General features: G+C 40.4%; 1 protein-coding gene across 2 annotated transcripts in view; it reads left to right on the top strand.

Moving 5' to 3' along the window:
* Positions 1-14,822, top strand: part of LOC148102045 (scavenger receptor cysteine-rich type 1 protein M130-like) — a 28,489-nt gene extending 13,667 nt beyond the window's left edge. Inside the window, exons 4-14 of one of the 2 annotated variants that reach the window (XM_087843430.1) lie at positions 1,633-1,938; positions 2,017-2,307; positions 4,662-4,967; positions 5,046-5,336; positions 7,442-7,747; positions 7,821-8,111; positions 10,210-10,515; positions 10,594-10,881; positions 11,944-12,249; positions 12,328-12,618; positions 14,452-14,822. In XM_087843430.1, coding sequence (XP_087699556.1) covers positions 1,633-1,938; positions 2,017-2,307; positions 4,662-4,967; positions 5,046-5,336; positions 7,442-7,747; positions 7,821-8,111; positions 10,210-10,515; positions 10,594-10,881; positions 11,944-12,249; positions 12,328-12,618; positions 14,452-14,546 — 3,077 coding nt within the window. In that variant the 3' untranslated portion in view covers positions 14,547-14,822. The remainder of the gene's footprint in view (positions 1-1,632; positions 1,939-2,016; positions 2,308-4,661; positions 4,968-5,045; positions 5,337-7,441; positions 7,748-7,820; positions 8,112-10,209; positions 10,516-10,593; positions 10,882-11,943; positions 12,250-12,327; positions 12,619-14,451) is intronic. The other variant, XM_087843431.1, reaches the window with a different exon arrangement.
* Positions 14,823-15,400: the final 578 nt, after the last annotated feature.

Here is a 15,400-nt window from a genome sequence, read left to right as displayed (position 1 = left end):
CGCAGACCGTGACAGTTTCCTGTATTTATTAATATGTCTCAGACTGAACTTCCTGTTTTTCAGTCTGGCTAAGCACTTAGTTTGTGAGTCAGAACTGGCCTTGCTTTACAAGCCTTTATTATTAAAATACATAAAACAATATAATCAGAAAATAAGCACTAAGAATACATATTTATTTCGTAACACCATCATCAATTATTTCGGCTAGCCTAGTCGGGGATTTGAACAGCTGTAACCGCTTTCTTTGTTCTTCAATTAGTCAGGTCCGAGCCAGCTTTGATCAGCCAGAAGTCTGTTATCATGGTTCTGAATGGCAGATGTTGTTCAGTGTCCTCCACTGAGAGTGTCGCCAGGCACATGACACAACCGACCATCGAGTATCCGGCAGCAAATGTCTCTGGAGGACAATCAGGGCTCTCCCGAGCCCAAGCTTCTCATCAAGAGTAGAGTGTCAACTTCGTTAAGGGACCAGTTGATCAAATCCATAATTTTTTAGGTTTTAGAAAACAAGACTGAGAGACTCTCTGAGGGTTAGAGTTAGACAAGACATAGAAGCCAAGCAGGGAAGATAAGGGAGGGAGAGGGTGAGAGATGTGTCCGCCTCCACCAAGAGCCAAAGTAGTAGTATAATGTAAACTTAATTGGTCCTAGCACTGAACCCTGTGGAACTCCATAATTGACCTTAGTGTGTGAAGAGGACTCTCCATTTACATGCACAAATTTGAGTCTTTTAGACAGATATGATAGAAACGACTGCAGCACAGTACCTGTAATACCTATTATGGTCAACAGTATCGAACGCTGCACTAAGGTCTAGCAGGACAAGCACAGAGATGAGTCCACTGTCAGAGGCCATAAGAAGATCATTTGTAACCTTCACTAAAGCTGTTTCTGTGCTGTGAGGAGCTCTGAAATCTGACTGAAACTCTTCAAATAAGCCATTCCTTTCAAGAGTTTTTAAGAAGGAAGGAAGGTTGGAGATTGGCATATAATTACCTAAATCCACTGGGTCAAGAGATGGATTTTCAAGTAATCGTTTAACTACTGCCAGCTTAGAGACCTGTGGGCCATAACTGATTATTAGAGATAGGTTGATCATATTTAAGATTGAAGCATCAATTAATGATAGGACTTCTTTGAGCAGTCTTGTAGGAATGGGGTTTAAAAGACCTGAAGTTAACTCGGAAAGATCATTTGGAGAAATATGACTCAGTGTCAGTGGCATCAGTGGTACTGTAAGTACCATGTACTGTAAGTAGTTGTACATATCTGAGATGATTATGATTTTTTTTCTTTTATGTTTAAAATTGTATTTCCAAACAAATTCATGAAGACATTACTAGTTATCGTTTCCAACATCTCTGCTGATCTCACCTGGACCGCTGGTGAAGAAGAACATTTTTATAGGGCCTCTTTTTTTTGTCTCTCTTGATGCTGTTGTCTACTTGACTAAACCCAGCCCGGTCCAAGTCTGTGCAGAACAAACCAAACAGTTTCCAGTCTCTTTCAGACAGGTAGTGTGTCAGACCCCCCCTCCCAAATTTGAATCAGTGAATAGTTGTTTGCTGCCATCTTTTTCTTGTGTGTCTGCTGTCTCTGATCTCTCTGTTTGATCTTCTCTGATGTCTCCAGACTCTCTCAGGCTGCTGAATGGTTCCAGTCTGTGTTCAGGCAGACTGGAGGTGAAGTCTAACCAGAGCTGGTCCTCAGTGTGTGAAGCTGACTTTGACCAGCAGGATGCAGAGGTGGTCTGTAGGGAGCTCGGCTGTGGGCCTCCTTCGGTCCTCCAGGGGGCGCTCTATGGAGAAGTGGAGGCTCCAGTGTGGAGCAAAGAGTTCCAGTGTGGAGGCCATGAGTCTGCTCTCCTGGACTGTAGAAGCTCAGGCTCAGCTAGAAACAGCTGCTCACCTGGCAAAGCTGTTGGACTCACCTGCTCAGGTAGAAGAGGAGCTACAGCTTTGATGTGGCTCAAACTCACTTTATTCTTTTACTGATGACTCTCTGCTTTTTTTCCAGACGGTGAGGATGTCAGGTTGGTGGGAGGAGCCACCCAGTGTACAGGAACGGTGGAGCTGAAATATCTGGGAGAATGGAGACCAGTGGAAGCCATTGAGTGGACCCGGAAAACAGCTACTGTTGTCTGTGAACAGCTGGACTGTGGTTATGTTGTTTCCTTAGGGAAAAGGACGGGTGCATCAAGCAGATCTGTGTGGAGCATCAGTGATATGTGTATTCAGCTTGGATCTACTCTGCAATACTGTGCATCAGCTTCGTTTTCTAAGTCCATTTTTGATGTAACCTGCTCAGGTAAAATTATCTGTGACATTATACATGATATAATATGTGATAGCTGGAAGAGAAGCAAACTATTCACCAATCGTGACTGGCTCTGTTCCACAGCATATCTTTGTTTTCTCTTCCTCCCCTCACCCCCAACAGATGGACTCCTGGCCTGTTGTTGTGATAGATGTAGATCTAGATACAACTGAATTGAACTGAATCATGGCAGAAGAGAGGTTCAGTGTCCTGGGAGTCAAACTAAAGAGTCCCTTCTTCAGTGCTATAACTTTCTGGGCTTCCTATTTTTTAGCTTGGTTTCAGTTCAGCCTCTCCTCACTCATGTATTGCTACACCATGGGACTCATTCTTAACAGTTTGCACAAAGAAATCTGGGCAACTTTTGAAACAGTTTTCTAATTTTCAATTTTCATTTTCTAAACAGATATAATATTCAAAAACATAAAAAAATAATTGGGCCTCAATTAAGAAACAATTGAAAGTTGAAAATATATACAAAGCAAGTTGGCAATGCTACAGTTTGTACTTCTCCCAGTTCACAAGATACTGGAGGGTCTTACCCTGATAGTCTCCTGACTGAATATACAGAGCACAGGACACCACTGTAGACTTGCTTAAGCTGGGATACATAGGATACATTCATTGAGTATCTTCAATGTTTTGGGGAGTATGAGATCACAGGCAGAGTTAACTCAAGATTCTCAATTTCAAAAGATCCAGTGATCCTGAGACAGAGCTTCTTTGAGTTATATTGTAATGGAATGTCCTTGAACATAACCAAATTTTCTGATCTAAGGTCTGAAGTTCGAAGCTGAAATCTGGTGTTAGTCTCCCAAACATTTAGTTTTCTCTACGGCCCTGAGGAGTACTGTCTCGGGGCATCTCTGGATTTCTTGACGTAGGTCGTCGTGTTGCATGGAGTGAACCGCTGTCTCACTGTCCAGCTTTGGGAACATAGAGTTCAGTAGCACAGAGAGGACTCAAATAGACATAACCCAATGGGAGATGAGGTCATGGTGTTGTGTACCTACTCGTCTGCTTCAAATGGTAGGTTTGATAGAGCAACACAGTAGAGGGCAGCTTATGTAGAACAAAGTGTCTTCACACTTGTGAGGTGAAAAGAGTCCCTCAATCAGAGATTTGTTTCAAAATCATATCATTTAATCTGAAATTACTGAACCATCTGTCTACATTAGTTGTTTGAGTGGAAAATATATGTACAGAAGTTCCTAATTCATAACAGAGGACAGAAAAAAGACATTTCATACACACCAATGATCATAGATATTTACAAAAAAAATGTTTGCATGCATCGTTGTCATACACTAACACTTAAAGACTAATTTTTTACCATTTCACTCACCAATTTTCACTATTTGTAGTGAGTTTCTCATGTTAAGCTGAATCTGTGGTACTTGGTACTGGTCTTTTACCCACTTCTTCCTTTTTCTTCAGGTTTATGTTAAAAACATTTTGTTCTACTGAGCTAATTTATTTACTTTTTAACCTCAGCCATAGTATCAGAGGAAGCAACATACACAAACTTGTTTAGTGAAGCCAGAGCCCAGTTTTAGTTTACAAACTGTCAACCTTTCAAAGTGGCTTCACCCTCAGACACTTTTCTTTACATTTCATCAGGTGGAAATTATCATGTAGCAGTGCATATTTGTCTCTCAGAACAACAAATTGAGGTAAACATGTTTTGTGTTTTAGATTAGTGGCGTCACTATAGTTTGCAGATTGCAGGTAGTGAGTGTTGATTTACAGTGATTCTAGCTGACTGATTTAGAGAATGTGTACATAAGAACATAACAGACTAGTGCCAGGAACAACTGGCATTGGTTTCGCTAATCTAGGGTCTTATAACCCTCATTTCTCTGCTGCTGCTCCGCCAGCCAATCCTGATATAACAGGAGCGATCGTGGCTCAAGAGTTGGCAGTTCGTCTTGTAATCGGAAGGTTGCCAGTTTGAGCCCCGGCTCGGACAGTCTCGGTCGTTGTGTCCTTGTGCAAGACACTTCACCCGGTGCCTACTGGTGGGGGTCAGAGGGGCACCAGTGTCTGGCAGCCTTGCGTCGATCAGTGCGCCCCAGGGTGGCTGTGGCTACAATGTAGCTTGCCATCACCAGTGTGTGAAGGGGTGGGTGACTGAATGTAGTGTAAAGTGCTTTGGGGTCCTTAGGGACTAAGTAAAGCACTATACAAATACAGGCCATTTACCATTTTAATGGTATTATACTGTCCCACCAATAAATAGACAAACAGTCTCATCTTTGATTCAGTGAATAGTTGTTTGCTGCCATCTTTTTCTTGTGTGTCTGCTGTCTCTGATCTCTCTGTTTGATCTTCTCTGATGTCTCCAGACTCTGTCAGGCTGCTGAATGGTTCCAGTCTGTGTTCAGGCAGACTGGAGGTGAAGTCTAACCAGAGCTGGTCCTCAGTGTGTGAAGCGGACTTTGACCAGCAGGATGCAGAGGTGGTCTGTAGGGAGCTCGGCTGTGGGCCTCTTTCAGTCCTCCGGGGGGCGCTCTATGGAGAAGTGGAGGCTCCAGTGTGGAGCAAAGAGTTCCAGTGTGGAGGCCATGAGTCTGCTCTCCTGGACTGTAGAAGCTCAGGCTCAGCTAGAAACAGCTGCTCACCTGGCAAAGCTGTTGGACTCACCTGCTCAGGTAGAAGAGGAGCTGCAGCTTTGATGTGGTTCAAACTCACTTTATTCTTTTACTGATGACTCTCTGCTTTCTGTTCAGATAATGATGTTTTCAGGTTGGAGGGAGGGTTCAATCAGTGTGCTGGTACACTGGAGCTGAAACATCTGGGAGAATGGAGACCAGTGGAAATCTATGATAGGATGCCACAGACAGCCGCAATTGTCTGTGCACATCTGGATTGTGGCTCTATTATTTCCATAGAACAAAACCATGAGTCTTCACATAGATTAACGTGGGGAATCTCAGCTGACTGTGTTCAGGATGGATCTTCTCTGAGGCAGTGTGCAAAATCAGATGACTCATCTCTCATAGCAAAACTTCACTGTTCAGGTAAGTTGATCACCAGCAGAGGTGGCAAAAAGTAATTATTTGGTGGACATTTCTAGTAATAATAAGCTAACATTAGCAGATGTAAATACATGCTTTATTTCAGTGTACATTTTAATTATAAGTAATGAACTCAACTTGAGTCATTTAAGCAGAACATGGGCAGAGAACAAGATGAAAAAATAAAAAATAGCTCTATGTTCTGTTGACTACATTGTAGAGTGTGACTTTGTCTCTAAACAGGGAAATGAGTTTGGAAACAGTTAAAAATTGATTCAGCAGGTGTGCAACCCTAAAATCAGTTGTAGTTGGCTCAGTGAAGCACTTTGAATCACCTTGTTGTTGAATTGTGCTATACAAATAAACTTGCCTTGCCTTGCCTCAGTGTGGGAAAAAGAATCACAGCTCACAATAATTTCTATTGAGAGCTCCAGTAGGTTTTCTTAATATACAGGCTGTGATCAGCTGATCTGAGCTACTGTTGCTCTATGGTATACTGCTGTATTCAACCAGATGTCAGCAGATGTTTCATGAGTTGTCCTTGCTGATTTTGATCTTCTACACTGACAGTACACTGTTTATGCTGTCTTTATATTAGACTTTATGAAGTGGTATAAAGGTGGAATTCAGTGAATGAATCTCAGCATCATCAGCTTAACTTCAAATTCATCTCTGCTACACTTGATGTAACCTACCACTGACCATAAAACCACAGCCACTGTGCACCAGTCACACACTGTTTTTTTTTTAACTTTAAATCCATTACAGTACAGCAAAATAGCCTGTTTATCCTGCACTAACCTGCAGTGGATTTTCATGCAGCCTTTAGATAACATAGTTAGTTTGTCTCAGTTGGATTTGCATATTTGACAATATATCAAAAAAAATAATGTCACATGTGCAGACCCCATATCTCATTTAAAAACATGAGGACTTCATGTAAGCTTTAAATGAGTAGTCATTCCCTTTAAATCTAACCTCTCTTCTTCCTCTCCTCTCCTGTCTTTCTTATCTCTCTCCATCTCTGAGTGAAGTTAGCTCTCTTTCTGTTCTCTCCCTGTGAAATACAGCAGCTGGACCTTTAGCTAGCAACACATTGTGAGACAAACTGCACACAAACAGTTTGTGTGTTTGCTAATGTTTGATGAGCTGATGGAAACACTGAATTTGAAATTACCTGACACACAAAAAATGTCACTCTTTTTATGCTTTATGTTGTGGTCCCTGCCACACAGCAAATCAAGACACTATCTCATGTCTTTGTGATCTCTGTTTAGTTCTGTCATGTTAGTATATCTTAGTCCTGGTCCTGGTGTTAGTCATTTACTGTTTCATGTTGTGTTGTGTTTTACTTCCCCTTCCTCTATTAGATTCAGCTCAGCTGTCTTTCAGTTTGCTCTCATCACCTTGTATATTTATTCTGTCATTTTTTTTCTTGGTTTTTCCTTCTGATGTCCTAACTGATTCCTCATATTGCGTGCTCGTCCATCTGTGCGCTTTCCTCTAGTCCTACTTTTTCTGTCAGTTTGATCCTGCCTTGCCCTGGTATTATTTTTGCCATTTTGTCAGTTGCCAGCTAAGACTGTGTCTTAGTTTATTTCCTGCTTCGGGTGTCCTGCTTTGGGGTTCAGATTCTGCTTGCGACACAATGGTTCCATGACATTAATCTTCGGGCACACCCAGTGAAGCATTACTTTCATGAAAGCAGGTATGGTCGGAGAATATTGTGGTCAGTTGAGAATTTTGCAAAGAAGGCTGACTCTCTGAGTATGATCATTTTGATCAATATTTAATGGGGTCACTATGCTTTGCAGATTGCAGGTAGTGAGTGTTGATTTACAATGATTCTACTTCACTGTTATAGAGAATGTGTACATAAGACCACATGGGCTGATACTCTGTTTCGCTAATCTTTGGATCTCTAATAACCCACTTTTCTCTGCTGTTGTTTCTACCAGCTCATCCTGATATAACAGCATAATACTGTCCCACCAATAAATAGACAAACGGTCTCATCTTTGAACCAGTGAATAGTTGTTTGCTGCCATCTTTTTCTTGTGTGTCTGCTGTCTCTGATCTCTCTGTTTGATCTTCTCTGATGTCTCCAGACTCTGTCAGGCTGCTGAATGGTTCCAGTCTGTGTTCAGGCAGACTGGAGGTGAAGTCTAACCAGAGCTGGTCCTCAGTGTGTGAAGCTGACTTTGACCAGCAGGATGCAGAGGTGGTCTGTAGGGAGCTCGGCTGTGGGCCTCCTTCAGTCCTCCAGGGGGCGCTCTATGGAGAAGTGGAGGCTCCAGTGTGGAGCAAAGAGTTCCAGTGTGGAGGCCATGAGTCTGCTCTCCTGGACTGTAGAAGCTCAGGCTCAGCTAGAAACAGCTGCTCAGCTGGCAAAGCTGTTGGACTCACCTGCTCAGGTAGAAGAGGAGCTGCAGCTTTGATGTGGTTCAAAGTCATTCTCAATGTGACTATTTTCTGATTCCTGTTTAGATGTTGATCATGTCAGGTTGGTGAGAGGAACCAGTCATTGTGCAGGCGCACTTGAACTGAAACATCTGGGAGAATGGAGACCAGTGAAAGCCATTGACTGGACACTGAAGACAGCAGCAGTCCTCTGTGGATATCTGGATTGTGGCTCTGCTGTTTCCATAGAACAAAATTTGAGCTCTTCATTTAGATCTGCTTGGGAAATCACTGCTGACTGCGTTCAAAATGGATCCTCTCCGAGGCAGTGTGCAACATCAGATGACTCAATGTATTTTGTAAAACTTAACTGTTTAGGTAAGTCCATCATTAGTGACAACATATATGCCATCATCAGAGCTTTACTCCGAACTCTACATAAAAAAAAGAAAAAGACAAGTGCAGTTAAAATATGCAAATAGATATTTCCTAATAACATCTAAATTTAGAATAATGTATTATACAGCAGTGGGGAATATATTTGATGACAGTAGCTGGCTTTTTGAAAGTGCTGTAACTAAGATTAGGTGTAGAATTCCTCCACTGTTATCTTATTTTAATATCATAAGCTAACACAGTACAGAGCAGCTACCTAAACTCTACTGCCAAAGAGGTCGATTATCTTGTTAATAGTGTTACATCCTCATTGTGTATGACTCCTGATATTGTGGTTTCTCTGTAAAAGAAAGCCTCATATCAGAAGTGCTTGAGTTCTTGGTTTAACTCTCAAATATGCCCTTTAAAGGAGTGAACTCATAAGCTGGAGAGAGTTTTACTGTAAGGCCTGTACCTTACAATTAAAGTGTTTTGATGTAACCTTTGCTATGATTTGGTGCTATATAAATACGACTGAAATTAATTAAATTGAAATTCAGTTTCATGAGTTTAGAAGATCTTCATTTTTAAAAAGCCCTCCATAAAGCAAGAGCATCTTATTGTCTTTCACTGATTGAAGAAAATAAGAGCAACCTTGAGTTTCATTTCAGCACTGTAACCAAGTTGACATAGACTCAGGGCTGTGTTGAGCCAAACATTCATTTGACCTTACCTAGTAATGACTTGAATTTGTTGATAAATAAAATTTTAACCATTAGATAAAACATTTTTTATAACCACCACTGAGATGTATCATTATATACAACTACTTTAAAAAAATACTGATATTCATTCACTCTTTCACTCAAGTGGATATTTCTGACTTAACTTCAGTAATTACTTTCTCTAATCAATAGTGTGTCTTTTAGACCACATTCCTACAAGTGCGCTCAAAGAAGTCCTAACAATAGATAATATTTCAATCTTAAATGTGATCAACCTATTTTTTTTATTAATAGGCTACAGGCTTTTAGGGTAGCAGTAATGATCTTCTTGACCTCAGTGCAGCATTCACTAATGATGACCATAATATTTTATTACAGTGATTAGAGCATAAGCTTCAAACCTCTCTGTTGCAGCATTTGAATCATATGTAACTGATAGACTTCAATTTGTTCATGTAAATGGAGAGTCGTTTTCAAACACTAGGGTTGATTATGGAGTTCGACAGGGCTCAGTGCTAATACCAATTCTGTTTACTTTATAGATGCTTCCCTTAGGCAGTATCATCAGAAGGCATAGCATACATTTTCACTGCTATGCAGATGACACTAAACTTTATCTATCTATGAAACCAGATAACACACACCAATGACCACTAACTCACTGCTTCTAGATTCAGATAAAACTGAGGTTATTGTATTCGGCCCTGAAAATTCTTAGAAATATGGTATCTAACCAGTGACTTGCTCTTGATGGCATTACCTTGGTCTCCAGTAAACTGTGAGGAACCTTGGAGTCATTTTTATCAGTATATCTCCTTCAGTGCACATATTAAACACATATGTAGGACTGCTTTCTGTCATTGGCACAATATCAGAAAAATCCTGAGCAGTTTTTTTCAGCAGTGCTCCTTCGAGCTCCTTGGAACTAATTCATGCAATTGCATTGATGTAGCTGTTGTTCTTTATTAAAATATTTGAATTGAATTGAGTTATTACTTTTAGACTGGACTACTGTAATTCATTTTCATCAAGATGTCCTATAAAAATCCCGAAAAGCCTTCAGTTGATCCAAAATGCTTATTCAAGAGTGCTGACAGGGACACACACACACAGAGAGCACATTTCTCCTATACTGACTTCCCTGCATTGGCTCCTTGTTAAATCCAGAATCTAATTTAAAATCCTGCTCCTCACATACAAGGTTTTTTGAACCTTACTATTACCATTTTCTTAGTATTATTATTCAGTCTTTACTTTACAACATAAAGCATCTTGAGATCACAGTTGTTTGCCTCTAAATAAATTTATTTGAATCTAATCATTTTCTTTTTCTGCTGTCTCTGATCTCTCTGTTTGATCTTCTCTGATGTCTCCAGACTCTGTCAGGCTGCTGAATGGTTCCAGTCTGTGTTCAGGCAGACTGGAGGTGAAGTCTAACCAGAGCTGGTCCTCAGTGTGTGAAGCTGACTTTGACCAGCAGGATGCAGAGGTGGTCTGTAGGGAGCTCGGCTGTGGGCCTCCTTCAGTCCTCCAGGGGGCGCTCTATGGAGAAGTGGAGGCTCCAGTGTGGAGCAAAGAGTTCCAGTGTGGAGGCCATGAGTCTGCTCTCCTGGACTGTAGAAGCTCAGGCTCAGCTAGAAACAGCTGCTCAGCTGGCAAAGCTGTTGGACTCACCTGCTCAGGTAGAAGAGGAGCTGCAGCTTTGATGTGGCTCAAACTCACTTTATTCTTTTACTGATGACTCTCTGCTTTCTGTTCAGAGCCTTTTGATTTGAGGTTGGTGGGAGGAGAAAGTCGCTGTGACGGAACACTGGAGGTGAAAATGGGCGAATGGAGACCAGTGTATGCCTTTCAATGGACCCTGAATGAAGCAGCGGTTTTCTGTGAACATTTGAACTGTGGCTCTGTGCTTTCGAAGCAAGAGAGAAATCAAACCAATTCCAGAGGCACCTGGTGGCTCAAAAATGATTGTATTGAGTCTAGTCCTGATTTAAGGGTGTGCGTAACATCAGGAATTACTGAACTCATCCTGCATCTTACCTGCTCAGGTAAGCACATTAGTGATTTATATATGAGGTGAGCAGAAGCTTCTCAAGTTGAATACAGCTTATCAAACATACAAAAATGAGGTACTGGTTGAAGTTAGCTGAACAGCCTTTTGTAGTCTGGACAGACCACAAAAACCTGTCCTACCTGGAGAATCCTAGAAGGTTGAAGTGCAGGCAGGCTAAGTGTGTTCTGTCTTTTAATTGGTTTAAATTTACCTTTACATATCGCCCAAGGTTTAGAAATCAGAAACCACATAGTGCTTCCTTTGGTCAGCGCTGCTTTCCCGAGGTGTTGGGTACTCGATGATTCTGGGGTGCATGGCCAGATGTTTTGACATGATTGCTCCCTTGGGGTTGTGGTCTGGCTTAGCTTGGGCCTCCTCAATGTGGGGTGCAGAAGGTTCTGACAGTTCCCGGGTTCCTGTGACCTTGTCCTCAGCACGTGCTGGGATGGATGGCTCCTGAAGAGACTGGTTGACTGGGGATCTGTCTAGGGCCTCCCTCTTCCTTCCATCAGTTTTTCTTGGTTCTTTGTCATGTCCTCCCTAATCTCTCATATTGCATGCTTGTCGATCTGTGTGCTTTCTTCTAGTCATATTTTTTTCTGTCAGTTTCCTCCTGCCTTGCCCTGGTATTATTTTTGCTATTCTGTCAGTAGCCAGCTGAGACTGTATTTAGAGTTTTTTTGTTTTTATTTCTTGCTTTGGGGCTTTGGGGTTCAGATTCTATGACGTCTATGTTCAGACACATCCAGTGAAGCATTACCTTCATAAAAGCAGGGATAGTCTCAGAATATTGTGGTCAGGTGATAATTTTGCTTTTGGATGTTTTTATAAACTGCAGTCAGCCTATGTTTTAAAAACCACTGATCCTTTATTTCACAGATGGTTTCATTAGTCTTTTTACACAGCTAAACAAAAATGGTAAATATTCAGTGAACAATCTCAAAATCCAAAGTGACCATCAAAACCAATCTGAAATAAACATGAAGGACTTATGATGTACTGAGTGGGGGCTGACTCTGAGTATCTCTCTCTGTTTGATCTTCTCTGATGTCTCCAGACTCTGTCAGGCTGCTGAATGGTTCCAGTCTGTGTTCAGGCAGACTGGAGGTGAAGTCTAACCAGAGCTGGTCCTCAGTGTGTGAAGCTGACTTTGACCAGCAGGATGCAGAGGTGGTCTGTAGGGAGCTTCACTGTGGGCCTCCTTCAGTCCTCCAGGGGGCGCTCTATGGAGAAGTGGAGGCTCCAGTGTGGAGCAAAGAGTTCCAGTGTGGAGGCCATGAGTCTGCTCTCCTGGACTGTAGAAGCTCAGGCTCAGCTAGAAACAGCTGCTCAGCTGGCAAAGCTGTTGGACTCACCTGCTCAGGTAGAAGAGGAGCTGCAGCTTTGATGTGGCTCAAACTCACTTTATTCTTTTACTGATGACTCTCTGCTTTCTGTTCAGAGCCTTATGATATCAGGTTGGAGGGAGGAGCCAGTCGCTGTGACGGAAGACTGGAGATAAAACATCTGGGAGAGTGGAGACCTGTGGACGGCTCTGACTGGATCCTGAATGAAGCAGCTGTTTTCTGCAAACACTTAAACTGCAGCTCTGTGGTTTCTGTAGAAGTGAGAGATAACTCCTTTTACATCCAGACATGGTTTCTCAATCAAGGCTGTGTTCGGTCTCGATCTGATTTAAGGGCGTGTGCAGCATCAGGATTCACTTACAGCATCCTGCATCTTACCTGCTCAGGTAAGCACATTAGTGACACCTATGAGGTGATCAGATGTTTGCTGAGTGGTAAACAGCTTATGAAACACACTTCAGTAAATGTGCTGTTACAGATGTGTTTCTACCGAGACATCAGCAGCTTTCCCATTCTGCTGCATCTTTCATTATTTCTCTGTAAAGTTTCACTACAGAGTCTGTTTGTTGGAAAAGAAAAGGTCTTTTGGTAAAAAAAAAAGAAAAAGGCAAGCCCTTACCTGGACCGTTTTGTTCAGGATGACAGCATGTCAGTGCATTCTCTCTTTTTTGCTCTCTGCGCTGTTTACTGTCAGTCTTTATAACGGCAGGATAATTGGAGCTGTCCTTTCAACACGATAACAGCTTCAGGCAGTAATGGCCAGATGAAACCTTGTGAGAATTTAACGTTTTTCATCCAATTGGTTCAGAAAAAGGGTCTTTTCTTGATGCTTCATATGCACACAACCCCCCCTGCTGGTCAACACCTTAATTGTCATTGGCCTGCATGATGCAAACAGAGCTGTATCAGTCAATGTTTGAATAATGATGGTGGTGGTTTTTTAAGAAATACTATTTTTCCACTGTGCTTGGACTAATTTTCTCTTTTTGGTAATAACTTCTCTGGCTTTGGAGAAATCGTGAAGGTGAACACTGACACATGCATTTTCAGGGGTCCATTGCGCTTTATTTTATTGTTCATAGATCACAACCGCACTTGAACCAATTTGAACCAACGAGTCTTCAAACCTCATAACTGATGTCAGTCACATGTAAAGAAGCAAGCCTCAATGAGCGCTTCATTAAGCATTTCCTGGATTTCTCAGCACATGCTCTGAAGCTTCATCCCATCACCAGTTTTATGATAACCTTTGAACGTTTTTAATGTGTTTTTGTACATAAATATATCTATCTATCTATCTATCTATCTATCTATCTATATATATATATATATATATATATATATATATATATATATATATATATATAGATATATATATATATCTATATATATATATATCTATCTATATCTATCTATCTCTATATCTATCTATCTATCTATCTATATCTATCTATCTATCTCTCTATCTCTATCTATCTATCTATCTATATATCTATATATATCTATCTATCTATCTATCTATCTATCTATCTAGATATATATATATATATATATATATATATATATATAGATATATATATATATATATATATATATATATATATATATATATATATATATATATATATATATATATATAGATATATATAATATATATATATATAGATATATATAATATATATATAGATAGATATATATAATATATATATAGATATATATCTATCTATATATATATATATATATATATATATATATATATAAAATATATATATCTATATATATATATATATAATATATATATATATAAAAACTGTTATGTGTGTTTCTTGCTCCATACTAAAAATGTTAGTGTGAGTTAAATCTGTTATGGGTGTTAAAGTGGCTGTTTAGCCTTTTTTCCATGATATCATTTGTTTATGGTCAATTGCAATATATTTAGTTAAAAGGAAAAATGCAATTAATTCCCCAAACTGAGGAGGATGGGACACAAGCACAGAATCCAGAGGATAAAGTGCAGTATTATCAAGAGAAGGAGACTGGATTCACATAATGATGGAGTGCTTCCTGTCAGTGTGTTTGATCACATGACACAGGTCTTTCTGTCCTGCTACTCACACTGTTGTGTATTTATACTCGAGGGCAATGAACACATGAGTGATGATTGAGTGATGCAGTCGGTTTGATTGTCGGTCTGACAGTGTGCTGTCATGTCTCTGCAGCCAAGCAGCACACAGGAGGACCCAGAGCTGACTGTGACCTCCATGTTTGTGCTGCTGAAGATGACAAAACTCGGGAAGCAAAGGAAAACCTCTAAAGAGCTCATCTCATGTCTCAATGAATTTCTTAGCTGACAAAAACCCCATGATCTTTATGTCTGATGTAATTAGCATTTTTGGACATTAATTATTCACATGATTCTACACTTTTTCTGTTATGTAATAAGATGCTTTTGCTGTCTGAGAAAATTAATTCTCTGTTGTTGCAGTGAAAAATGTATTTTAATAAGCAAAATAAAAACATAAACAAACAGTATTTCACTTCCTTTCAAGTGAAATTTTGCAGCAAATTTGAACAAAACTACTTTAGTTTGGTTTGTTTATTTTAAAGGGAACAAAGTGCAGGTTGATATTTACTGTTGGAAAACAACCAGTATGTAACTTTCTACCTGTGCAAGGTTATAGGACCATAAATGTAGGGGTCAGTGGGACTTTGAGAGGACTTACGAGAAGCCTGTTGGACAGGAATGAGCATCATGGATCCCCGTCTGCTGCTGTTGTGGAGCTCAGGTAGGATTAGAAATCAACTGTCAGCATTCTGTGATTTGATCATCAAACAACCTGCACACACAGCAAGATCATCATAACACACAGATATGAATGGATCAGAGGATGAACTGCTCTCTCCAAGTAAAATCCGTCTTCATATTCATGGTTTTTTTCTTATGTCCTTCTCAGGAGTCCAAGCTTGCAATGAGCTCATATCAAAAGGTAAACTAAAAAATAAAGAATCACAAAAACATAATTAACAGTTTCACTTTAATCTTTTCAGAAGTAAATTCCTTTTCTGTTCAGAGTCCGTCGGGTTGGTGGGCGGCGCCAGTCGCTGTGCAGGAACACTGGAGCTAAAACATCTGGGAGAGTGGAGGCCAGCGGTGTTGTTTGTGTGAAC

This window comes from Neolamprologus brichardi, chromosome 7 (genome assembly GCF_056152115.1).
Source record: "Neolamprologus brichardi isolate AB-2024 chromosome 7, ASM5615211v1, whole genome shotgun sequence".
NCBI classification, from domain to species: Eukaryota; Metazoa; Chordata; class Actinopteri; order Cichliformes; family Cichlidae; genus Neolamprologus; species Neolamprologus brichardi.
This window is presented reverse-complemented; position numbering and strand designations above follow the sequence as displayed.